This window comes from Paramacrobiotus metropolitanus, unplaced genomic scaffold, assembly GCF_019649055.1.
Source record: "Paramacrobiotus metropolitanus isolate TYO unplaced genomic scaffold, Prichtersi_v1.0 Parri_scaffold0000029, whole genome shotgun sequence".
NCBI lineage: Eukaryota > Metazoa > Tardigrada > Eutardigrada > Parachela > Macrobiotidae > Paramacrobiotus > Paramacrobiotus metropolitanus.
The window spans coordinates 43,628-67,709 of record NW_026570249.1 but is presented as its reverse complement, the minus strand read 5'-3'; the positions used below and the strand labels follow the sequence as shown (position 1 = coordinate 67,709).

General features: G+C 41.2%; 4 protein-coding genes, 1 long non-coding RNA gene and 1 other non-coding gene across 8 annotated transcripts; 3 read left to right on the top strand and 3 right to left on the bottom strand.

Annotated features, from left to right (window-relative positions):
- Positions 1–59: 59 nt before the first annotated feature.
- On the top strand, positions 60–5,162 carry LOC129588245 (26S proteasome non-ATPase regulatory subunit 2-like). 2 transcript variants are annotated; one of them, XM_055482408.1, is made up of 17 exons: positions 60–249; positions 346–554; positions 620–676; positions 793–957; positions 1,404–1,525; positions 1,694–1,918; positions 2,051–2,209; positions 2,274–2,479; positions 2,542–2,688; positions 2,774–3,008; positions 3,076–3,493; positions 3,580–3,759; positions 3,828–3,996; positions 4,061–4,282; positions 4,342–4,460; positions 4,576–4,690; positions 4,912–5,162. In XM_055482408.1, exons 2-17 carry the CDS (start codon positions 480–482, stop codon positions 4,983–4,985), a joined length of 2,688 nt encoding a protein of 895 aa, XP_055338383.1. In that variant the 5' UTR covers positions 60–249; positions 346–479; the 3' UTR covers positions 4,986–5,162. The 2 variants fall into 2 exon arrangements, with proteins under 2 accessions (XP_055338383.1, XP_055338382.1); XM_055482407.1 differs by having other exon boundaries at positions 60–554.
- A 429-nt stretch (positions 5,163–5,591) lies between these two features.
- Positions 5,592–5,819, bottom strand: LOC129588472 (small nucleolar RNA U3). Its single transcript, XR_008690481.1, has one exon. It is a non-coding gene; the product is annotated as a small nucleolar RNA U3 (small nucleolar RNA).
- Positions 5,820–6,221: 402 nt separating this feature from the next.
- On the bottom strand, positions 6,222–9,176 carry LOC129588369 (zwei Ig domain protein zig-4-like). Its single transcript, XM_055482556.1, has 5 exons — positions 8,957–9,176; positions 8,804–8,843; positions 7,977–8,315; positions 7,445–7,695; positions 6,222–7,284 (listed from the first exon to the last, which is right to left on the bottom strand). Exons 1-5 carry the CDS (start codon positions 9,107–9,109, stop codon positions 7,081–7,083), a joined length of 987 nt encoding a protein of 328 aa, XP_055338531.1. The 5' UTR covers positions 9,110–9,176; the 3' UTR covers positions 6,222–7,080.
- A 623-nt stretch (positions 9,177–9,799) lies between these two features.
- LOC129588426 (uncharacterized) lies at positions 9,800–10,689 on the bottom strand. The gene is made up of 2 exons (XR_008690472.1): positions 10,453–10,689; positions 9,800–10,247 (listed from the first exon to the last, which is right to left on the bottom strand). It is a non-coding gene; the product is annotated as an uncharacterized LOC129588426 (long non-coding RNA).
- A 3,011-nt stretch (positions 10,690–13,700) lies between these two features.
- LOC129588423 (methylmalonyl-CoA mutase, mitochondrial-like) lies at positions 13,701–17,968 on the top strand. The gene is made up of 8 exons (XM_055482626.1): positions 13,701–13,932; positions 14,013–14,156; positions 14,216–14,596; positions 15,069–15,363; positions 15,619–16,007; positions 16,124–16,341; positions 16,527–17,004; positions 17,407–17,968. Exons 1-8 carry the CDS (start codon positions 13,879–13,881, stop codon positions 17,725–17,727), a joined length of 2,280 nt encoding a protein of 759 aa, XP_055338601.1. The 5' UTR covers positions 13,701–13,878; the 3' UTR covers positions 17,728–17,968.
- Positions 17,969–18,068: 100 nt separating this feature from the next.
- Positions 18,069–24,045, top strand: LOC129588422 (1-phosphatidylinositol 4,5-bisphosphate phosphodiesterase eta-2-like). Of its 2 annotated transcripts, XM_055482625.1 has the most exons (14): positions 18,069–18,192; positions 19,519–19,584; positions 19,679–19,834; positions 19,890–20,133; positions 20,600–20,729; positions 20,963–21,075; positions 21,148–21,314; positions 21,513–21,622; positions 21,699–21,792; positions 21,860–21,980; positions 22,177–22,580; positions 22,691–23,173; positions 23,396–23,545; positions 23,600–24,045. In XM_055482625.1, the coding sequence occupies exons 2-14, from the start codon at positions 19,551–19,553 to the stop codon at positions 23,722–23,724; spliced, it is 2,331 nt and encodes a 776-aa protein (XP_055338600.1). In that variant the 5' UTR covers positions 18,069–18,192; positions 19,519–19,550; the 3' UTR covers positions 23,725–24,045. The 2 variants fall into 2 exon arrangements, with proteins under 2 accessions (XP_055338600.1, XP_055338599.1); XM_055482624.1 differs by lacking the exon at positions 18,069–18,192 and having other exon boundaries at positions 19,117–19,584.
- The last annotated feature ends 37 nt before the right edge of the window (positions 24,046–24,082 follow it).

Here is a 24,082-nt window from a genome sequence, read left to right as displayed (position 1 = left end):
AACCCCCCACGAGAGACCCTCGGCACGCCACTTGTAATGCTGTTTGACGGAAAAGTTTTCAGTGCATTTTCCAGTGCCGAAAACGCTGTATTTGATTTTTACGGGAGAGGATCTGTTTTTCAAATTTAATTGAAAATTAACAGTAGAACAAGTGTCGTTATAAACATTTTTATAATCAGTGAAGTAAAATCCTTGATACAGTGTTGGTATTGAGTTCTTCGATCTACCAGTACAAAGTACCGTGCACTGGTAAGCAGTGCATCTTCTGCATTCTTGCCAAACCTGTGTGCCTTATACCTTCGTGGTTTTACCTGTTTTTGGATCTTTTGTCCACTTCTTCCAAAGGAACATCCCAACCGGAAGGTGTTTACGCTTAGGTGAAATACTGTACCTGAAAGTTTCGCTAGTCCGGCCGTATTGATTATCATAGCGCAGCAGCGCTTGTTGAATCGGGACATTATTGCTGAACAGCCGTAAACATGGTGGCTCCTGATGCAGAGAAAGGAGACGCGAAATCGGCCGACAAGAAAAAGACCGAGAAAGAAAATGAAATTGTAAAGCTGCTGTGTTTGGGAAACCGCTGGTTGTACTGGAAGATTTAGGGAATTGTTTTTTTTAGTCGGAGGAAGACCTGAAACTTCAAGCTGAGCTGAACATGCTCGTCGAGCGCCTGCAGGTAATATTGAACATATTAAAATGCAATTGTCCTTACGGGACCTTACCGTCATTTGCTTTTGTTTGTGTGAACGACGCGCGTTATTTTTACCCGAAAATTATTGATGGTTTATTTAGGAAGGTAAACTGGAACTGCAGAAGCCAGCACTGGAAGCTTTGCGAAATCAGATTCGCTCGTCAACCACGTCGATGACTTCCGTTCCGAAGCCACTTAAGTTTCTCCGGCCGCATTTTGACACCATCAAGAACCTCTTCGAGAAGATATCCGATCCGGATGTTAAGGTGAGCGTTTCAGAATTGGGAATAATTCTGTAGTTCAAATTGGCGAAAACAAGAAGCTCATTTGTGAGGAAAACAGTTTACGTGACAGTAGCGAGTAGCTGTGTTAAAAATGCTGAATCAGTGTCGCCGTAATTATGGCGCAAGCGGCGACATGTGGTATTTGGAACCGATTTGGGATCGGTAATTTGACAGGGAATGTGTACTTTCTGCCATAAAACCATGTTTTTCTGGTTACATTTGTTTCCTTTATATTATACAGCGAAAAAACAAAAAATAAAATGTTTACACGAACTTACGAAGACTTTCCTTAAGATGTAGAACTAATTCATTTAAATATGGAGACTGTAATAGTTTTATAAGTCAACATGGGTTTGTTACGGAAATCGAAGCATGCAGGTACTTATTTTTTTGACTTGCTTACAGTTGCGAATACGATTGCTTTTCAGAAAATATGCGCCAGCGTTTTGAGTGTCATGTCTATGACTATGAGCTCGACTCGGGAGTCCATAAAATATAAAATGCTAGCAACGAAGGAGGATATCGGAGCATGGGGACACGAATATGTCAGGTGAGGTATTTTTACTGTAATTTTTGGCTGTTTTATTCTGCTTAAACTGTGCAAAACCGATAAAGCTGGATCTTTACGTATTGGTTGCTGAACCACGATTTACGGGAAACCATTGTACAACATTCTTTTAAGACTACTTCGTGTCTCAGTATTTTCTCTTTTCCGCAGGCATTTGGCTGGAGAAGTTACACAAGAATGGAACGAAACCGCAAAGCTGGATGAAAGCCAGAAGACAGTCTATCTGCAGCTGGCGCAAGAGATCGTCAGATATTTTATGGATCATAATGCCGAACCGGAAGCCTGTGATTTATTAATGGAAATAGAACAGTTGAAACTGCTGGAAACCTTCGTGGATACGCATTCATACAATAAAGTCTGCTTGTACTTGGTCAGGTGCGTAGAATGGCAGCAGCCGACTTAATTTAAAAACAGAAGACAAAAAATTAAAATTGCTAGTAAAATTTTAATAACAAAGTTAGTATTGTAATTGTATTGTTCATTTATCTTAAATTTTTCCGTTTTCAGTTGTGTGCCATACGTTGCTGATCCGGAAGACACCCAATTGCTGAAAACTGCGATTAAGCTGTACCACAAATTCAACCAATATACCGAAGCTATTCGTCTCGCAATCCGATTAAACGATATGACTCTCATTAAAGAACTGTTCCTCCTTTGCCCCGATCGGTGAGAGAAATATTGTAAATATCTCTTGAATTTCTGTATTCGTGATTTCAACATATAATTGTAGTGCTACGAAGAAGCAGATTGCGTTTATCTTGGCACATAGTCAAGTCTATCTGGAATTGGATGAAAATTCTGAGGGATATGATGAACTGATGGAAATCATGTCCAACTCACAGCTGAATGCCAATCATCTGGCTCTGGCTCGTGAACTGGATATCGCTGAACCTAAGACACCCGAAGATGTCTATAAGACTCATCTTGAACAGCACCGTACGGCCGGATCTGAAATATTGTTTGGGAAAATTGAATAGAATGTGTTGTTTCATTTGCAGGTAGCTTTGTTACGGGGACGGGACTGGACTCCGCGCGCCAGAATTTGGCTTCCGCTTTTGTCAACGGCCTGGTTAACTGCGCATTTGGAACGGATAAAATGTTTGCTGAAGACGGAAATAAATGGATTTATAAGAATAAGGAACATGGTATGGCTCTCGGCACTTCAGTTTTGTCCGCATTGTATTCTTTTGAATTTTTTTGCGGAAGCAGTAATACGATTGTTGGTTTCAGGTATGCTCAGTGCAACAGCTTCCCTCGGATTGATCTTGCTATGGGATGTTGATGGCGGTTTAACTCAGATTGATAAATATCTGTATGCAACGGACGAATACATCAAATCCGGGGCGCTTTTGGCCTGTGGAATCGTTAATGCCCGTATCCGAAACGACTGTGATCCAGCTAAAGCCCTCCTCAGCGAACACATTACCAACAAATCTGGCGTCATCCGCACCGGTGCCGTTATCGGGTAAATTTCTTTCTTCAGTTTGCGTCCTTTGCTTTGCTGATGTTTAATTCCATATTAACTTGTGTAGCATGAGCCTCGCATATGCCGGAACCAACCGCGCCGATGTCATTGAGGTGTTATTACCGGCTCTGGAAGATGACAGCAGTACGCTGGAGATTAAGTGCTTCACAGCAGTGTCCCTCGGTCTGGTAGCCGTGGGCACGTGTAACGCCCAGATCGCCGAAGCCATCCTGCAGACGATGATGGAGCGGACTGCCCTCGAGCTGAAAGATCCTCTGGCGAAGATGCTGGCGTTGGGATTGGGACTGCTGCATCTGGGTCAGCAAGAACGCGTGGACACGGTGCGGGCCACGCTGCAGGTTCTGGATGATCCGTACAAAACCTTGGCGCTGCATTTTGTTGACGCTTGTGCCTACGCCGGAACCGGGAATGTTCTCAAAATTCAGCAGTTCCTTCACAGTTGCAGCGAGCATGTGGATAAGAAGGTAGTTGATTTGTGAACAGTTTGTTGTTTAATTTTTGATTGGATTAAAACATGATTCTATTTGATAATTATTTTTTTTTGTGACAGGATGAAGAAGAGAAGAAAAACGGCGACAAGAAGGAAGAAGCGAAGGACGATAAAGATAAGAAGAAGGAAGAAGCGGCTGATGCCGGTATGCATCAGGCCGTTGCCGCTCTTGGTATCGCTTTAATTGCCATGGGCGAGGATATCGGATCGGAAATGTCACTGCGTTCGTTTGGGCATTTGGTATGTCAGTAATGTGTGCTTCGATAAAAAAACTGTAAACAACTTTCAACATGTTCCACATTTTACAGCTCCGATACGGCGATGCAGCTCTCCGGCGTGCGGTGCCGTTAGCTCTTGGGCTGCTCTCGGTGTCCAATCCCAAATTGACCGTTATGGACACCCTGAGCAAATTTTCTCACGATAACGACAGTGAAGTGGCTTCAAATTCAGTCCTTGCGATGGGGTTAATCGGAGCCGGTATGTAGATGAATTCGCAGTTTTTCTTGATTTGCCGATCGGTTATAATTATCGCCCGATGTAGGGACCAACAATGCCCGCTTGGCGACCATGCTGCGCAATCTGGCTGTTTACCACACGAAGGATGCCAATAGTTTATTTATGGTGCGCATCGCGCAGGGATTATTGCATATGGGCAAAGGAACGCATACCCTCTCTCCGCAGTACAGTGACCGATTCCTGGTCAGTCGAGCTGCACTGGCTGGATTGCTGGTTGTTTTAACGGCTTGTTTGGATGTTAAATCAAGTAAGTCATTGCTTTACCGTGGTGTTAAGATTTCCGTTTTAGAAAATTTTTTGTTATAGCGATCCTGGGCAAGCATCATTATCTTTTGTACTACTTGGTTCCGGCTATCCAGTCGCGAATGTTGGTCTGTTTTGATGAGGATCTCAAACCGGTGACGACCACTGTCCGTGTGGGAACGGTAAGAAGTGTGGCGGAAATGAACGTTTTTGTAACAATGTGATGTCATCAGTCGTTGTTGTAAGAATTTGGTGTGGTGTCATCGGCCACGTGCTAAACAAATGGTCCGTATGTAGGCTGTGGATATTGTGGGACAAGCTGGACGTCCTAAAGCGATCACCGGTTTCCAGACTCATACCACGCCAGTACTGATGAATTATGGAGAACGCGCTGAACTGGCGACTGATGACTGTAAGTAATGAGATGTTATGTGTTATTTACGCTGTTTTGTTAACGATTTATTTAATATTAACAATAAAAAGTGATAAGGGGAAAATAGAGCTTGTTTGTAAAATTATTGATTGACGAACGCAGTGAGGTTTGTCATCACACTTTTGGCAAAGTGAACTGAATTTTCGTATAGATTATGACTTTTAATAGATTTTATTTACTTAATCCGGAATTCATTGTAGATGTGCCGCTGACTTCCGTTTTGGAAGGATTCGTTGTGTTACGGAAGCGATCGACCGATCAAGATATGACATGATTTCCCCTAACATATGTTTTTTAAGCTTTCTGTCCTTTTGTTCAGCTTTGGTACCGATTCACTATTTCAAATAATGTTGCTTCGCGGTTTGTTATTTGCTGGCTGTTTTAGCTGATCGGTTCATAAAGTTTGGATAATTATTCCTTGCTAACTTGCAATTACATGGCGATATGATGACATTTATGACATATTTTGTTGCTCTTACCAAAACCAATCCTCCAACTCATCGCTGACAGGATGCATCTACTGAAAACGTTACAGAAATGTTTAACACTGCCCAACTTTTTGTAGCAGATATCATCAAGAACGCGCGAGAGTCAAATGACTCGACAACAAAATTAACAATAAATTTATTTTTTTATTAAACTACAAAATCTACAATTTTATCGATGAAGAACAGTACAATTTTAAACGTTTTCCCATTTAGAATGTTGCAGTTTTTCTGTTATTCTATTCTGACTGTCTTCCATGGATTGCGTCCGGCCAAGAGTTGAGTCAGAAGTTGAACTCAGAACTTATCTTCGCCTTCCAAGTCTCGAACCTTACAACCTTACGTTCTTCTCATTTTCGTAAGCACTACCACTTTCTTTGGTTAATTAGAGCCAAACCGCTCGGAATGCGATCCCTCCCTCCTCATCCCCCGACTATCGCGTAGTCAAGGGGGAAAGGAACGGTCATCAATGTCAGGGCGACAGTCTTTCGACCAACCGCCCAAAACGGCTTCGCGCTCAGAAGGGATCACTACTCCTCATCATCGAGGTTTGGTGTACGCGCACAGTTCCAGACTGTTCGCAGTTAACAACCTAATGCACTGATCCTGTGAAGTAGGTCGCTTAATTTTGTTATACTACAGTGTAAACGACCACAGTGGCTCAATAGTTTAGCAGAACCGCACCGATTACAGACTTCAAATCCAAGTTTCCGACAAAGAAATCTGTAAAAGCCTAAACGTTTTACTTCATTTCGCGGCTTATATAATTTTTAATATTATCAAATTATTAAAACTCAAATAAATTTGCGTAATAATTTTATTTCGTTATGTTAATCCGCTGTTATCGACTACTTTGTGCGTTGACTTTATGTAAGCCATTGCGACACGACGTAGACGGAAGTAGTATATGCTGGGTCTAGTGTAAAAGCTTCATAGACGTGTAAAGCCGAACCGGATGCACGGTACGATTGTGCAGTACGTGTAATATGTACAAATGTTCGTGCTCGTACATTATTAAATTTTGCTTTTACATGTTGAGTTTTATTTTTAGAAGATGTGCCGTTGTGCGGTACAGTATCATGCCATTATAACAAAAACAATTGTATGCAGACGTAATCCATTTCCATTGCAATAAATTACACCAGTATTAGGTATTAATAAAAAATATTGCTAAGAGAAGGATGATAAATTAATTAGTAAATAGTAGTCCAGCGCTAGCAGGCCGGTGGTTCCAGGAAAAGGCGTGTAAATTTGGATTGGGCACACAGTGACTTCACAATGATGCAAAAATGCTTGCTTAAAATCTATTTTATCTAGTTCAATTACCTGCAGCCTCATCAAATCGTTTATTGATTATACATACTACAAAATTCTTCGTGCAAGACAATGGCTGCTACGGTATATATATGAGATACAAGTATCCTAACTATAGATATAGACTCTATATAAGTCACGTTGGTGCAAAAATTACTGTACGTAGTTCTGCCGGTAAAACTGGCATCGGTTGAAATTTTTTAAAGCAGACAACAAACAGTGCCCACAAGACTTAACGAAGTGTTGCAGAACCGTGGAATACCGGTATCAACACTTTATAACATCGCGCAGATAAAATTTCCACCTCTCAGTGAAGACGAGAGTATTAATACTGATAGATTACTGGTTAACTCCGAAATGGAGAGTTGATAAATTGGTTGGCTACTTTGCATTCTGGATGCAGAACTGTTGCCTGTTATAATAAAATTGTGTCGCGCCGGCGAAGGTTTTTGTGAAATGCCATTGTTTGTGCAAATTTAACCGCAGACCGCCTTGTTACTTCTGTGCAAAGTATGGGAAAGGGTACCTAGTTGGCTAGGTCCATATGCGCAAAACTGAAATGTTAGGAAATTAATTTTCCATAATTGTGTGTGTGCGTTGTGGTCCATTTCTGTGCACGTGCATATTAATGGCTATTGGATTACTATCCTGGACGGGGTATAAAAACGATTCAATGCGTTCCCCTCCGAACATATTTCGCGCTCGGCACGCATAGTAACCCATGTCATTATTGAATTCCAGATCCATAACAATTAAATCGCCATTTGGTGCGATCTGCAACATACCCAAAGTCCACTTCAGTTTGTCTTCCCATTATATTGGTAATAAAAATAGGGAACTGGGGAAACATTATTTGCCGTCTCTTGTTTTAGTGCAAATGGAGAAATATATTGCTAGGTATTTCTGTGACTTTTTTAAGCATTTAACAGTTTACCTTAAATTTGGTATCGTCGCTGGTTATTGACCTAATAGTGCCAATTTTTGTTGGATGAGCTTGTTGCAGCTCCCAGAATATTGCCGGAGGTGGGCTGCCGGTAGCACGGCAAAATAAGCGGGCACTTAAACCCTGCATTTGTAAAACGTTTTTGCTCCAGGTTACGATTCGTGGTGGACTGAAGTGGGGCAGCATCGTTTTCCTTAAACATTCCTGAGCCAAGGCAATAGCTACAATTCTCTCTGGTGATCCTAAAAAAAGGCTGTGGTTTACGCTACCACGAAGCTTGTACAGGTACTGTACTGAGTACATACGCATATAACATCAATAAAGTCATTCAAACTGCACTTAAAAATTTAGTTATTATAATGTTTTAGATGCCACATAAAACTGCAGATCAGCATCTTCCTGTATAAACCTACAGATTTGGAAGCTTAAGTGGTTTTATACCGTATCACGACAAATTTTTAACAGAAGCTTACTTTATACAATCACCAGAATTTTTTTCGACTACAGTTACATAAAATTGTACCTGAAGAAAGGGTCACGCTTGTAGTGGTCCGAATGGTTTTGTATCGGGTTTTCGCAACGCAGGTGTATAGTCCTACATCATGCGAATTAACGCAGTCAAGATGCAGGAGACTACGGGTGGCACTGGTAATGTAGCGGATATTGGCGCTGCTCTGTAAATCTTCTTGAATTTCCGTTTCGTTGGAAATCAGTTCACTATTGCGGTACCACGCTACCACCGGTGATGGTCCATCAATGCTGGCCACTTCACAGGCGATGGTTATGGATTGCTGAGGAGTAATTTCCAAATGGCGGGGCGGTTTTGGCTCAATGAATATCAAGCGGTTGGGATGGTAATGAGCTACACATCACAGCCAATCACGTAGAAACAGCAATTGGTGTTAATGAAAGAAAACTATTTTAATGACGTTAAAATTATGTATTACGAAAGGGTAGTACTTTATTGTGCTTGTGCACAGCACTGCTGAAATATCTTTAATTCTCGCGCGTGTATTAGTATATTTGTTGGTTTAATTCCCCATTTTGTTAAAGGTCACATGCATACTTCTGCATATGGCCATTGGTATAATACATACTTGAAATTCTGAATAACAGAATAATTGTATCTGTGCAAATATGCGTGTATGCTCGATGTTTTGACGTAATTATAGAATGCTTTATGTAGTTAACAACCGCTATAAAAATATGTAATTGAATTGACTAGCAAATTCAGCCGCTAATATATGAATCCATAATTTGTATTAATTACGACATACCTACGAAGTTATATGGTTTTTGTACTTGCAGAGCGACGTATATATATATATAGGTACTTTAAGTTTTGCAAACCTGTACGTAGTCGAGGCACATCAAGTGGTAGAAAGAGATCCTACATGGGTAAATAATAATAAATTAAGTTACTATTTTTCTAGACTTGGCCGTTAGTTATTACGATAATTGTACTCGCATATTAACTTGCAATCGTCAAAAAGCTTAACCCACCTGTACATCCTCGACATCGTTATCCAAAGGCGGCACCTCGGAGTCGTTCGTGTTATCACAGATACAATATTCCGTATTCAAAAACGTTAATGCAGTTATTAAGAGAACGAAAGGTGTACTGGGCATTTTTAGTGTAACGTGCTTTGGCGCCATCACTAACGGCGCGCATGATCTATTACGGCGCACAACCAGTACTACAAAATGTCATCTCGAATGGATATGACAAATTCATTTATATATAACCTCCTCTATAGAAAACGCAGTTGGGTTATTTTTATTCGCGGTGTCATTAGCAATTTATCATATCTTTTTTACTTCAAACATTAAGACAACTTAGCGTGTGGCATATTGTTCACTCTTCACTAAATGAGTAATAAGACCGCATTGTGTACTTCCACCCCCGCCTTTTTGTCACAGTCCCATTTGTATTATAAGATCAAGCCTATTCTGCTAGGCGGATGTACGCCCACATTTGAATTCCACTTTTTCCGCGTACCCGAAAGGTGTTTCCCCTTTATGTGCACCGGAAGGGGAAATGCAGGATATGCTGACCTTAATGTGTTTTCAAATTTGCCGGCATTTGAAAGGTCAGTATTGTGTAATAGTTTGACACAGTTGTTGGGCTATGCAATTTTACCTTTGTGTGGCGAGTACTTAATTTTTGTTAGTCTGGGAAAAGCAAAAATAAGCAGTACACTAATATCTGTACAGTAATGTAGGTATAACCACATGATCACATTACTTATTGTTAGGGAGGCGACCGTGACGTCAAACCTTTGTGTACGTTGCTTAAAGGCTTCCGCAAATCCTCTACAATAGATAGTTGTACAATATACAAATATGCGATAATTGAAAGATTTATTTACAATCTTGACCTTAGCTGCGTAAGCAGTACTAAGTAATTTTCACTTTATTAAATACTACATGCTGTATAGTAATATACTAAACTGGATCGGAACGTGCCGGCATACCGTGCAACTAGCATGCAAATAAAAAAAATCCGATTTGGCGAATAATAAAAGGAAACATGGTAGCACAATTCAGCACCTGCCGAAATAGCTAATTTATGAATATTTATTTGCGCCTGAGCAGATTACATAATCGAAGGGCAAGTGCGCCATTCAGTTCAAGCTTAGGAATTGGTCTCGGAATGCATCTGGTAACTGGCTTTCGATGTCGCGTTTTCCACCGCCGCGACCTCCACGACCACCCCGACCACCCCGACCACCACGGCCCCCGCCGCCGCCTCTGCCGCCACGGCCCCGCTGAGCATCCACACCGGACATTACGCCTATAATAAGCATAATAAAAATGCAAAACGTACGAATATCGGGCGGAATATGTATGAATTATAAAATTTATAATTCATGGATATACCGCCCGATATTCGTTAATGTTAAAAGACAAACTTTAATCTGAAATCATTGAAACTCAAATCGGATCAGAACTCTACGGTATATACAATATTATTAACTGAATACTACCGAAATACTTACCGGCAAACGCAACAAACAATACAACAAGAAATACCCAGGTGAATTTCATTCTTTGACACAAAGCTTTAGAAATGTCGCTAAATTAAACGGTTTTGTATCAAGAAAAAGAGATTTAGTAATTTAAAAATTACTGACATGTGAGCTTTAAATACGGGCACTGTGTCGTGCTTGGTAATACAGGATCGTGTAAATTCTGTATGAAATTATGCTGGAATGTGGGAAATCTGCCCAAGTGGTTGCCTACTGAAGTGTTTACATCAAAAATGTGTTTTGGTTAATGGGCACAATTTCGCTAATAAGGCACTTCTGTGTTTTCACACACCCTTTTTCCAGGCAACAGTTAGCTGTCCTTGGAAGAAAAAATTGCAACATTACCAACGTCAGCTGTTAAAATGTTGGCGTTTACTTTCAAAAATACCATGCTCCACGTGGTGTCAGGGACTTAGGAGATACAGACCTGGTAGCAGTAAGTATTTTGGCACTGTCATACTCTATCAGATTATTTATTTATGTTCTGTATACATAATTTTTCAACTCGTAGTAAATTTTACACGATCACCTCTTTGTTTTTTTTGCCGGAAATAATGATATTAACATATTCGTAGTCGTAGTAGATTCCTTGTGTTAACTGAACTCAGAAAACTTAACTTACAGAACCGTTGCTTTAAAGATGTAATACGTGGTTTTTACCCGGGTACATTACAATTTTGTGCTGCAATTTGCAATGCAGCATGTGAACACAACTATGTATCCTTACCTTTGCTGCTTATATATGGAGATGCAGCGCCTTGAAAAACATTCTTTGTATAACAGAATATTTTGAGAAATATGTGGTAATAGATAGAAGTATAGCTATTTTAAGTAAGGAATGGCACAGTTGCAACTGTAGCGCCTTTTGCAATATGTGTCTTCATTCTGTAGTGACATTGTTTTTATCTTTACAAACGTTTGTGTGCAGCCTACACCGGTACCGGCCGTATGGCATTGCAAGCGTACTTCTGAGTCGTGCATAATATATGTTATTTATTCATCCGCAGACAACTGATTTTCTGATTGCCTTCCACTTATTTTTTTAACGTTTGCAAACCAGGAAATATTTTCCTATTGCGGTTTTCAGATCACCGAAAGTGAAAGCTAGCAACAAAGGATCCAAAACCGGCTGCAGAGCATTCAGAAAATTAGCCACGAGCCAAGGCGTGGTTGTGTCAATACTCGGATCAATCAAATCCACAATCGACAGGACTTGTGCCGGCACCCAAGACACGGCAATAATTAAAGTTAACAAACTGAGAATCAGGAAGGAACGTGCTTCCGGCGAAGTCCTGCCTTCATCGTGATGTAGTCTGGATAAGTTACCTTTCGACTGTTTACTCATCTCCACCGCCTGCACGGTCGAGTGATGCCGGCTAATAATCCTGCGACGCCGCTGTCTGTAGCATAAGTAGGGAAATGCTAATATGATAACGGCAATCGGTAAAATCAGTGTGACAATTTCATTGAAAAATATATAACCTTTTTGGGTTTCTAAATTGATATCACAACTTGGTTTATCAGTTAATGGGATGCGATAAAATAATGCATCCAAAACAACACACGGTACAATCAAAACATGAGCATACAGGAAAACTCCAACACACAGAATCATGGCTAAACGTGCTTTGTGCAAGTTGTTGCGGTAAGAAACGGGAAACTGCATGGCCCACAGACGGTTAACGGTTATTAACACGTGTCCGTGAATACAAACAGCTGTCCAGATATACGAGAAATAAATGTAAGCTGTGCATAGATACTCATTCGTCCAGATTCCGCCATAAAGGTCATTGATCAGTGCTAAAGGCATAAATCCAGCGGACATCACAAAATTAGTTATTGTTAGATTGACGAGGTAAACTATAAAGGGCGTACGGAGATGCTGGTCTTTTATGAAAATGACCAAAATGAATCCATTTAGCACGCAACCTAAAACCATGATGATGACATCAAATATGCCGGTGACTGACCACAGCAACAGAGGTTGCACCGTGGCGTTGCTGCCGGAAACTGTCACATTCATGATGCCACGGGGTTCTACACCTGCATTCACTCTGAATTATAAAATCTATCATGAAATTCGCAGGTTATTCTGTTTGATTTGTAATTTGTTAAGACGTAGGCTGCATCACAAAAACTGAACGATTCGACCGGATCCATGCTTCAGTACCGTGCATGACGAATAATGAGTAATAAATGATCCTGTATCGGGGAAATACATCAAAGCTCGATGAATTCAAACAATTTGATTGAACAGATATTATGGCTCTAAGCATTTTCAGAAATTTTTGCAGATCTATATAACCCGCATAATATAACCTTTAAATGAATGCCTTCCAATCTTCAGTATAAATAATTATGTAAACGATACGACAGGGAAAAACACAAAGCTGTAAGTATAAGCAAATCCCATGAACTGTTTACAGAAAGCTAGCGGTACATAGGCAGGACGCAATAAAGTGCAAGTGTCCTGTATGTGATTTTATTGACTTTTGAAATCTCATCGACCGGAAGATGTTATTCAGCCATATTTCGGCATGTACCTGTGGTGGCGGGAATGGTATAACAAGGTTAACCGATTCAGAATGCCCGCTAGTGTTAACTTCCGGTTTTGGAGCCATAGATCGTGCACTTCCGAACCCGTAAATTTTTGTGAGACCTGAAGCTGCAGGTCCAGATTACGTACTTACTTACCTGCCCACAGCGGCACAGCCAACAATGGGCTGCTGACGTAGGTAGCAAATTGCTTTTTTGTATTCGCATCGGTAGTCGGTACAGTGTTGGCGTCTATCGTGAGCAGTTCGAAGAGCATATCATTACCGTCTATCGAAAGCAACTTGCGAAATTGATATTGCATTCTGGGAGCATATTTGAAAATGTAGGAAACTGATCAAATTAATTTTATAACTCACTACACGGCGCGCTCAATTATCTATGTACTACTCAGAAGAGTAGCGCTCACAATTAAATCTCCGGGACAATATCCGGCACCAAATCCACCGATCAGAGGAAGCAGCATCAACCGCCTCTGATAGGCAGCTGCTAGAAACCACTTCCTAACGGAAGTAGCGTAGAGTAGCAAGGCATGTTGACAGCAGTAGTACAGCTACATCGACCACTGCTTGAGGGGCCAATCGCCCCATTTTTCATAGCTGCGAACTTCGAGGTGCTCAGCTGATCATGTGTGCAGTTGCGCAGACTACCTAAACTAATTTTAAAGCATTTTTAACCACAAAAAATTTCAAATTCAAGGCAACGGATTCCGATTGCGAGCAAAACTGCAAGGGTTTCGTTTCGTCTACAGAGAATTTTGCTTTTTTAAACCAATTTGCAAGGATAATCCGTTTGCGGCTCCATCCAAGATATTTTGTACTCTGGTTTACTGGATCCTGGAATATGGCTCGGAACCTAGTGAAGACATCTGCAGCAGATGTTTTACCATTCCTTCCAGTACGTACGTTATCCAAGTTAGCAGCCGCTGTGTCTCGTGCGATCCATGTTGATTTGTAATCGCGATGTTTGACGCATAGGGAGCATACGCTCAGCGTCTGGCAGTACGCACGGCGACCAGCTCTGCCAGCCAGAAACCCTTGCATCCGGAATGGACGGAGCTGGCCAAGAAGCAGATGAAAGGCGGAGATCCCGCGGCGAAACTGACATGGAAAACCGTCGAGGTGGATGGACTTGCATGCTAACACTGGCTTATAGTGAAATATTTATATCGTTTGTCTAGGGTCTGGAAATCAAGCCCTTGTATACGAAAACCGATACGGAATCCGTCCAGGATGAACTGCCAGGGAAGTATCCCTTTACCCGCGGTCCCTACCCCACCATGTACGCGCAGCGCCCCTGGACGATCCGGCAGTATGCGGGTTTTAGTACGGTGGAGGAGAGCAATAAATTCTACCGGGAGAATATTAAGGCCGGCCAGCAGGGATTGAGTGTGGCCTTCGATCTGGCCACGCATCGCGGCTACGATTCGGATAATGCGCGCGTCAGGGGCGATGTGGGTATGGCCGGAGTGGCCATTGATTCGGTGGAGGATATGAAGATTTTATTCGATGGGATACCGTTGAATAAGATGTCCGTATCGATGACCATGAATGGAGCGGTGGTAAGAAGCCTCTCTGGTGCGAATGTCAATTGTAGCGTTGCTGAAAATACGGAAGTTATTTTTGTGTGAGCCATGCAGAAGTGGCAGTGCTTTTGTCAATTTGGCTTTCAACACAGTATTGATTTAATTTCTTTTTAAATTTTATTATCCCGATTTCTGCTTTCTTGTGTAGGTATTACAAATGCGACTGTAACGTATCGACTGTTCGTTTTGTGAAAATTGTAATTATTATGCAGTTTTCCGATTTGTGGTAGTGTTATTCTATTTTTTTTATTAATTCCATCGGTTTTCCAGCAGTATTTGTTTTGCACATTCTTTTCGTCTATTGCAGTACATTTACCGTGATTTACGAATGTCTGCGCCTGTAAAGACATAATCTAAAATAAAAAGCATTTTCTTTTTTATAATTGGTATTTTATATTGCATGTTCATTGCATACTTCTATGACATGTTTTGTTCTGTGTACTCGTAGATTCCGGTGATGGCCATGTTCATTGTGGCTGCGGAGGAACAAGGCACAACCCAGGCGCAGATCACAGGAACGATTCAGAACGATATCCTCAAAGAGTTTATGGTGCGCAATACGTACATTTATCCTCCGGAGCCGTCCATGCGGATTATTGCCGACATCTTCTCCTTCACCTCCAAAAATATGCCCAATTTTAACAGCATATCCATTTCGGGATACCACATGCAGGAGGCCGGTGCCGATGCCGTTTTGGAGATGGCTTATACAATTGCTGATGGACTAGAATATTGTCGGACAGGTATGGAATTCGCTCCGTGTTAATTTAATTTCTTTGGTACAGATATTTTAATTTTGCTCAGCTTTAAATGGTTTAAGCATTCTTATCATTCAGTTAATTTTTCGATTTTGTGTTCACTAGTTGAATTACAAATTACATTGCTTACTATCACCTAACGCTTACTATCACCGATAGAGTGATAATAGCGTCGCCATAAGCATTAACAACGGTAAACTTTCAAGCCCTTGCCACTTTACCTAATTTTGTTGATCCTAGGTCTGAAAGCTGGACTTTCGATTGATGAATTTGCTCCGCGTCTGTCCTTCTTTTGGGGCATCGGGATGAATTTCTACGTGGAGATTGCTAAAATGCGCGCTGCACGACGATTATGGGCTGAACTTATCAAGGAGAAATTCAAACCAAAAAGTCAGAAATCTCTTTTGCTGCGCACTCACTGTCAGACGTCTGGCTGGTCCCTGACTCAACAGGATCCTTACAACAACGTCGTTAGGACTACAGTAGAAGCCATGGCTGCCGTATTCGGCGGGACGCAGTCGCTCCACACGAATGCTTTCGACGAAGCCCTCGCTCTGCCTTCCAAATTCAGTGCTAGAATAGCTAGAAATACTCAAATTATTCTCCAGGAGGAAACCGGGATACCGAAGGTATGCCCTGACATCGAAAAATACTAATAATTATTATTAAGGTCTTTTATACTAATGGTAAAGCGAATTTTGGTGTGCATCCATTTCGTCTTAAATAGTCAAATCCTTGTCAATAGGTGATCGATCCTTGGGGAGGATCATACATGATGGAAAGTCTCACGCAGCAGATGTACGAAGCTGGCAAAAAAGTTATTGAGGAGATTGAAGCCATGGGTGGCATGGTGAAAGCCGTTAGCGAAGGAATTCCGAAGTTGAAGATTGAAGAATGTGCCGCTATCCGGCAAGCGCGCATTGATTCCGGAACAGAAACTATCGTTGGCGTCAATAAATACAGGTTAATAACAGAAATGTGGGCGATACAATTGACAATATTTTCCTTATAGTATGAAGAACAATTTTACTTGCTATGTATGCTGCGTTTCAGATAAAACCAGGAGTTTTAGCATAGAAAATCATAGCGATCCATTACGAACGACAATAAAAGCGATAATAAAGAACAGAGTTTTCTCTGTTATTCAGGTTGGAAACTGAAGAAGAGACGGAAGTTCTTATGATCGATAATACCGCCGTGCGTGAAAGCCAAGTACGGAAAATTACCAGTTTAAAGGCTTCTCGGAACGAAGCAGCAGCCCAGCAGACTCTGGATGCCTTGACGAACGCGGCCAAATCCGGTACGGGGAATTTGCTGGCACTGGCGATCGATGCAGCTCGTGCCCGGTGCACGCTTGGAGAAATCTCCATGGCCATGGAGAAAGTGTTCGGGCGGCATGTGGCGTCCAGCCGGATGGTCAGCGGGGCGTACAAAGCGGAATACGGACAGCGAGAGGAAACCGAAAGTGTTCTTCGACAAGTCGAGCAGTTTGGAAAAGATGAGGGCAGACGGCCGCGCATCTTGGTAGCCAAAATGGGCCAGGATGGACATGATCGAGGTGCAAAGGTTATTGCGACTGGATTCGCTGATTTAGGCTTCGATGTGGATATTGGACCATTGTTTCAGGTATGTTTGGCTTGCGCGCTGTAGTATGGTGAATATGAATCCTTAATTGATTAGTTTTGTTTTCTTGGAGTTATTTTTTTGTTGAGATATTTTGTTTGTTTGGATAATATTTGTGTGGTCTACAGAAAATTTTGCAGTTAAAACCTAAAACACTAATAATTATTTTAAGTACGAGTATTTTATACCTAAATGGGTACTTCAAGCATTGAACAAGTACAGTATATATTTCTTATGCACTAAGTTTATTTTATAGCACATAATTTGGAATCGAAGCGTCCTTGAAAAGAAAATTAACTTTACCCGACATCTATCTTACGAGCAATATTAGATAGCATTGTAGTAACCTAGTAATACAATGCTATAGGTAATACCTGGTAATACAATACAATGCTACTTTTGTAGACGCCGGCAGAAGTTGCCCAACAAGCTATTGATGCTGATGTGCATGTCGTTGGTGTGAGTTCCTTGGCGGCGGGTCATAAGACACTGGTGCCCGAATTATCCGCGGAGTTATCTCGGATGGGTCGACCGGATATTCTGATTATCTGTGGCGGCGTTATTCCACCACAGGATTATGACTTCCTGTATAAATCGGGCGCATCCGCCATTTTTGGTCCGGGCACGCCGATCCCGGTTGCTGCACGGGACGTGTTGGAATGTATCAAGAAAAACGTGTTGGCGCACGAACAGGGACAACAGCATCAGTCAGCGCGGCGAGCGTAAAATATGCGGAGGAGTTTGCTTTGTGTCAGCGGGAAATGAACGCGGTATTGTCGGCTCATCTACCGTAGTATTGTGCTTTCAGTTGCAATGGTAGTTGGACAGTTTCTGCTGAGTGGAATCTTGTGGTTGAATTGTTCTCTCCACACATAAAAGAATATTATGCTGATTTCGCGACATTGTGTTAGATGGCTGTTTAACTCATAGATGCAAAGTGAGTGGATAATGAATTCGCCGCCTGTTCGATTACGTTGCGGAGATAAAAGTTTGTATTTTATTGAAAGTACGATTCAGAATCTGGTTGGTTATTGTCGATATCCATTTTCTTTTGCTTATTAGACCAAGAAAAACACCGGTGTTGATTATGTATCTGTGTGTCAAATGTTTCGGTGTAGTTGCTCATAAAGTCCGACGTGGTGGGCACTCCTTTTTGTGACATTGGCAAGTTCTTAGCTCGTGGGCGGAAACGTAAGTGCAGTTTATGCTGCTTACTGTCAAAATAAACTGCAGTTTGTTTTCTCCAGACATATACTGTACAATGTAGGGTATGTATGTCCCCACTCATTGTCGTTAAATTTTGTCAGCACTTAATTATACTGGTGCCAAATTCCAAACGCTAAAGTAGCTACTCGATAGTAAAGGCGCGGTAAATTACAACGTTTGCCAGAAAATCAAAATTTGGCTGGATGCCGCTAACGTCACGCCGGGCATGAATCGCACGATCATAGATTCATCTTTGTTGTCTATATTACAAATAATGTGAGAGTTTTTCGGTACAGTAATTTTGATTTTATTTTAAGGGATACTACTCATACTCTGCATCCGCGTATTGTAATACAGATATATAGATATATCATGCTAATAATTAATTATATGTTCGGCCCCCTTTAGTGGTTAGAAAAAGGTTTGTACACTCTGTTAACGGATAACAATGTAAAATTAAAGAAATTAAGTAACATATTATACAAGCTGGTGCAAATATTGTTCGAATAGATACGCAGCAAGAAGAATATCCAAAAATACGAAATTTTTATTCAAACTGGTACAAGCAATGCCGTTTGACGTTTGCATACACTAAACCGAAATAGCCAATAAATAGAACAATATTGTAGCAATGTAAATACGAGATGTACAAAAGATGCATGTGGTACTGTGTATTGTACTCATGTACGGTATGCCCTCTAAACGTAAGCAGTTATGATAAGTAATTTTGACACAGATACAGGTAGCTGCTGCCTAGATATGAATGCAGGAGCGGGATTCTTTGAAGTCTAATAATAAGCGGATGTGTTACAAGTAGAACACTACCAGATAATCGTCTACAGCAGGTTGAGGTTGGTAAACCTGCCGTGAAATGCCGGGTCATTTGATTTATTACAGCTCGCTTAGCGGCTTATTACGGTAACTTACCTTCACTGTTGCTGTGCCTGTCGGTGCAGTACACATAAAGTATGCACCTGTTCTGATATTTCTGGTTTTTTTGCTTTTGTTACTAATGTAATCTAGGCATTTTGTGCCCTTGAACGACATTTTGACTGCTGTGAAATTACATTCTGATTATGTACGTTTACGTATATGACTATGCATCTTCTACCGAAGTGCTGAACTTCATTCCGTCGTGGCATGCACTGCCGTATCGCTGTTGCAAAAAAATGCATCATGCTGCTGCATTTCCCGCAGAGATAAAACTTAATCCCTGTGTACGGAACCCTGCGGAATGCGGATACTGATTTCCGCACTAATTCCATTTATTTAATGAAATTTTAAATATGGAAAACCATGGGTTGTTGGTAGAGAACGGGCACGGGGACGGTGATAACGCCGAGATGACGTCGACGGCGGATCCCGAAGAACTGAAGCGTAAGCAGCTGGAAACTGCTGTGTGTTGCTGTGTTTTCGCTGATCTTCTTCGCTTGGCCCGGACATGCTCGAAAATTCGCAAAATCTTTTGCAGATGAACGCTGGCTGGAAGCGGTGATTAACGGGCATCGGCTGATCAAACTGAAGGCCGCTGGAGGGAAAGTGCATCGGGAATTCTCCCTGCGTCCCGATATGCGCACCATCGTGTACGATACAGCCGGACCCGCGTGCTTCACTCCGCACCGATTAGGTACTGTTTGCAGCCATCATCCAGAGTGGATTAATTTATTCGGTGGGGATTGTAGTTGAAGTTGCCCATGTTCGCGAAGTCCGCTCGGGCTACAGTTCGGATACGTTTAATTTCAACGAGAAAAAACCAGCGTTTGTTAAGAAATACCCCGGGGATCGCTGCTTCTGCATTGTACTGCGGAATAAGCGGATTCTGAATTTGATTGCGGAAAATAAAGACGTGCGGGATATGTGGGTGGCGGTGCTGCAGAAGCTGATCGATGAAAATGCTCGCGCCAATCGTGATGCTAAACTCAGCGGGTAAGTTATCATAAGTTACTTGCGATTGTTGGTTGATCTACGAGTACACTACGAGTGTACTCGCAGTCTCGCATACACTACGAGGCTACGAGCGTAGTTTATAGTTTAAATAGTGTTTCATAGTTATCACTAATCGTCAGCAGTAAAATCATCACTTATTCATGTAATCACTTTTATTTTTTAATTTTAATCGTATTAATTTATTTGTTTTTGGTGTAAAATATTTGTTATCATGAATTTATGTTGTACGTTTGTAGAAGTATGCGTTTTCTTAGACGATAATTTTTGTAGATAAAAATCAAAACGAAAAATTTCAGAATAGCTACATACCAACCAACCTATATACCAACATTTTGTCGGGTTTAGGATTGGCGGTAATTAACTCAAACATGTATGTGCAGTAGCTATTGCTTCTCCAGTTATTTTATTGGTGTTATTGTTAATTAATTATTTTATTGGATTTTAGCTGGCTTCGAAGCAAATTCGAAATTGCTGATAAAAATGCGGATGGATGTCTTAGTTCAGATGAAGCAGTTCGTCTCTTGAACTCGATGAATATTCAGTTCAGTCGCGAAAAAGCCTTAGGAGTTTTCCAGGTGTGTTTTAAGAATAAATTAGAACCGACCGCGGTTGTTTATGGGAACTTGATATCCCGCTTACACTATTTTGATGCTGATACGCAGTAGGCGTTTTGCAGTACGAGTATTTATTGAAGCGTTGATTAATTATACAAAAATGTGTAGTAGAATAAAGTTGTAAATAGTTGTGTACACAAAACAATACGATATGTCGTTTGTAGTTCGCCTGTAAGATTTTGTTTTTGTCGTAGGCAGCTAAACCGGCACATGTGGTTAACGGTGCACCCGTCCTGGACATGGAGGGATTTGAGCGGTTTTACAATTTAATCGCCAAACGCCCAGAAATTGTCGATATTTTTGAACAGTGAGCATTATGTTCCGTTATTTGTGTTGTCGACGTTATCGCAAGAGCTTACGCGGTATTGTTAATACGTAGATTCAAAGCCGATAAAGAGGCAGATTACTGGACAGCGAAAGATCTGCTAAAGTTTTTGCAAGATTCGCAGCACGAATACATGATAGACGAAGAAGGATGTGAGATGATGATTCGCTCTTTCGATGTGCCCAGCGAAGAACGGGATCTAGGCCATTTATCTCTTTCGGGTTAGTAACTTGCACAGCAAAATTGTTCTGGCTTGGTACACATATTTTTTTCCGATTTGGGAAGCGGTTTAACTACTTGCATGTCGGTGTTGTTATTTGGTTTAAGCAGTTTTTGTAAACAGAAGTGTGTGTTTGAAATGCTGGCGGAGTTGTAATTTTATGGTGCTGCTTTGGTTGGTGACACTGTTTGTGCTTTAGGGTTGGCAAACATATTGCTCAGTCCACGTTGCGCCGCTTTCGATCCTAATTGCAATCTTGTACGGGACAACATGACACACCCGATAACGGATTATTTTATCGCATCCTCGGTATGATTGATTTGTACACAGCTGGACTGCGATTGATTTCATAGTTTTGAAACAAAAATTGTTTGTTGCATTTCAGCATAATAGCTACCTGGTGGGTGGACAGTTAACGGGAAAGAGCAGCATAGAAGGATATATTTACTGCTTATTGAAAGGGTGCCGGTGCATTGAACGTAAGTTTTGGTCGTAAATGCGCACAGCATTACAGTAAAAATTAATATCAACGTTGTTGTTAATCAGTCGATTGCTGGGATGGAAAGGATGGCGAGCCAATTGTTACTCACGGAGGAACACTGACGACGGACATTCATTTTGAAGATGTTGTTGAAGCTGTGCGGGATCATGGCTTCAAAAGATCAGAGTAAGATTTCGTCCATTCTGAGCACGACTGCGGCCTTGAGTTTGCGATATTTTGTGTTGAACACTTACACTGCATAGTTGTGAATTCTTAAAAGCATTTTTACATTAACTGTTTGTTTCCTTAGTAATTCGTTAAAATTGTAGTGCTGCTGACAGGAAAGAAATTCATAAAACTATGTTTTTGGTCTTTTGGTTAGGTACCCGATCATTCTTTCTTTTGAAAACCATTGCTCCGTCGCGCAGCAAGATCGTATGGCTTATCATCTGAGAAATATTCTGGGAGATCGTTTATTTACCGGGCCCATTCGCTGCAAAGACAGAGCGTGTCCGTCGCCGGAAGAGCTGAAGGGAAAAGTGCTCATCAAAGCCAAAAAGCTTCCAACGGAAATATTGCATGACGCGGATGTCGATTTGGATGAAGAAGAAAACAGCGAACACCACGACCATGATCATCACAACCACCATCATCACCACGATAAAGGCGAGCCGGAGAAGCCCGTAACGAAACCGAAAGAAACTCTGAAAGTTTCCAAGGCATTATCGGACTGCGTTTATTTGAAAGCGGTTAAATTTAAAGGAACATTTTCAGCGCACGCCGATGGTAAGAATAAAGTGACAACGCATCGGTTATATGATTAATTTTAAGAAAGTGTACAGACTGTATAGCATTCTTTTCAAAAAATTGTTGTTCTCTAATTAATTTGGTTTTAGGAAAATTTTTCGAAATCAGCTCCGTATCTGAATCCAAAATTCTGAAGCTGATCAAGAAGAACCATCTAGAAATCATTCAGCACACTATGCGGCAGCTCGTTCGCATCTATCCTAAAGGCACCCGCATCACGTCGACTAACTTTGATGCCGTTCCCCTTCTGGACTCGGGTTGTCAGATTGTGGCCATGAATTACCAGAATCATAATCGTCCGACGCAAGCCTACCGCGCTCTCTTTCGGGACAATGGCGGATGTGGTTACATACTGCAGCCGGAGTACATGCGAACCCCGGGATTAGATTATAACGCTTTCAAGAATATGCGTCCAGCGCTCATGTTGTCTGTCAGGGTGATCAGTGGACAACAGTTACCGAAACCGGTGGGAACGGCGTTGTCGGATATCATTGATCCCTATGTTGTTGTGCAGATTGTTGGCGCTGAATTTGATCAACAGAAGAAGAGCACGAAATTTATCAAAAATAACGGTACAGTTGCCATCTTGATCGATTACTGGATTACTAAAAAAATTTATCGATTTTATTTGTCACCGCTAACTAAGTATCCGGTTAATTGTCCATAATTATGGGTTGATTGCATATTATGCATACAATTTCGTAGTAACCGGTCGGAGTTAAGATTTTTATAGCACTCTTTGGTTTACTGCGTTTAATGAGATTTGTTTTGATTTATTTATCTTGCTGTTTTAGGTTTTAATCCGGTATGGGACACGACTGTCGATTTGTTCATTCGAAGTCCCGAATTAGCTGTATTGCGCTTTAAGGTGCGCGATCAGGCTAATGTGGGAAAGAATAAACTCATTGGGCAGCATACAATTGCTGTTGGATGTTTGCAAGAAGGTAACTTTTGTCCGGCTGACCATATGGATGAATTGATTTAAACGATGTTTGCAGGATACCGTCATGTAGAATTGTATACCAAGAACGATTTGCCGTTGGAAATGGCATCTATCTTTGTTGAAGTTCGTAAACTTGTTATCGTTCCGGAAGAAATCCGAGAAGCCTTGGATGCGGAATAGTCCGCGAATATATACATTATTTTTATCGAGCATTATGATATTTTACTGCTTAAGAGGAGCATGAAACGAATTTCCGGTTGCCTTTCTTGCGGTGCCTTTGCCCGGGCTTTCATTTGGCAGCTTTTCCTGCTTGTCAGTGATGCAAACCCCGTGTCGATCAAAATTGAATCTTAGATTTTTATCGGTGCTGTTTTGCAGCTTGTTCTTATCTTTTTTAAGTTTTAAAGATTTATAAATGCTTTAAATGTATTCACGTCCTTGTGTGGTATATATTAGTCTGTAGATATACAAAAAGTGTAAGTATTAAAACTATAAAATCATCAGAGTACGTACGTTAGGATCACTTACAAGTCACAGG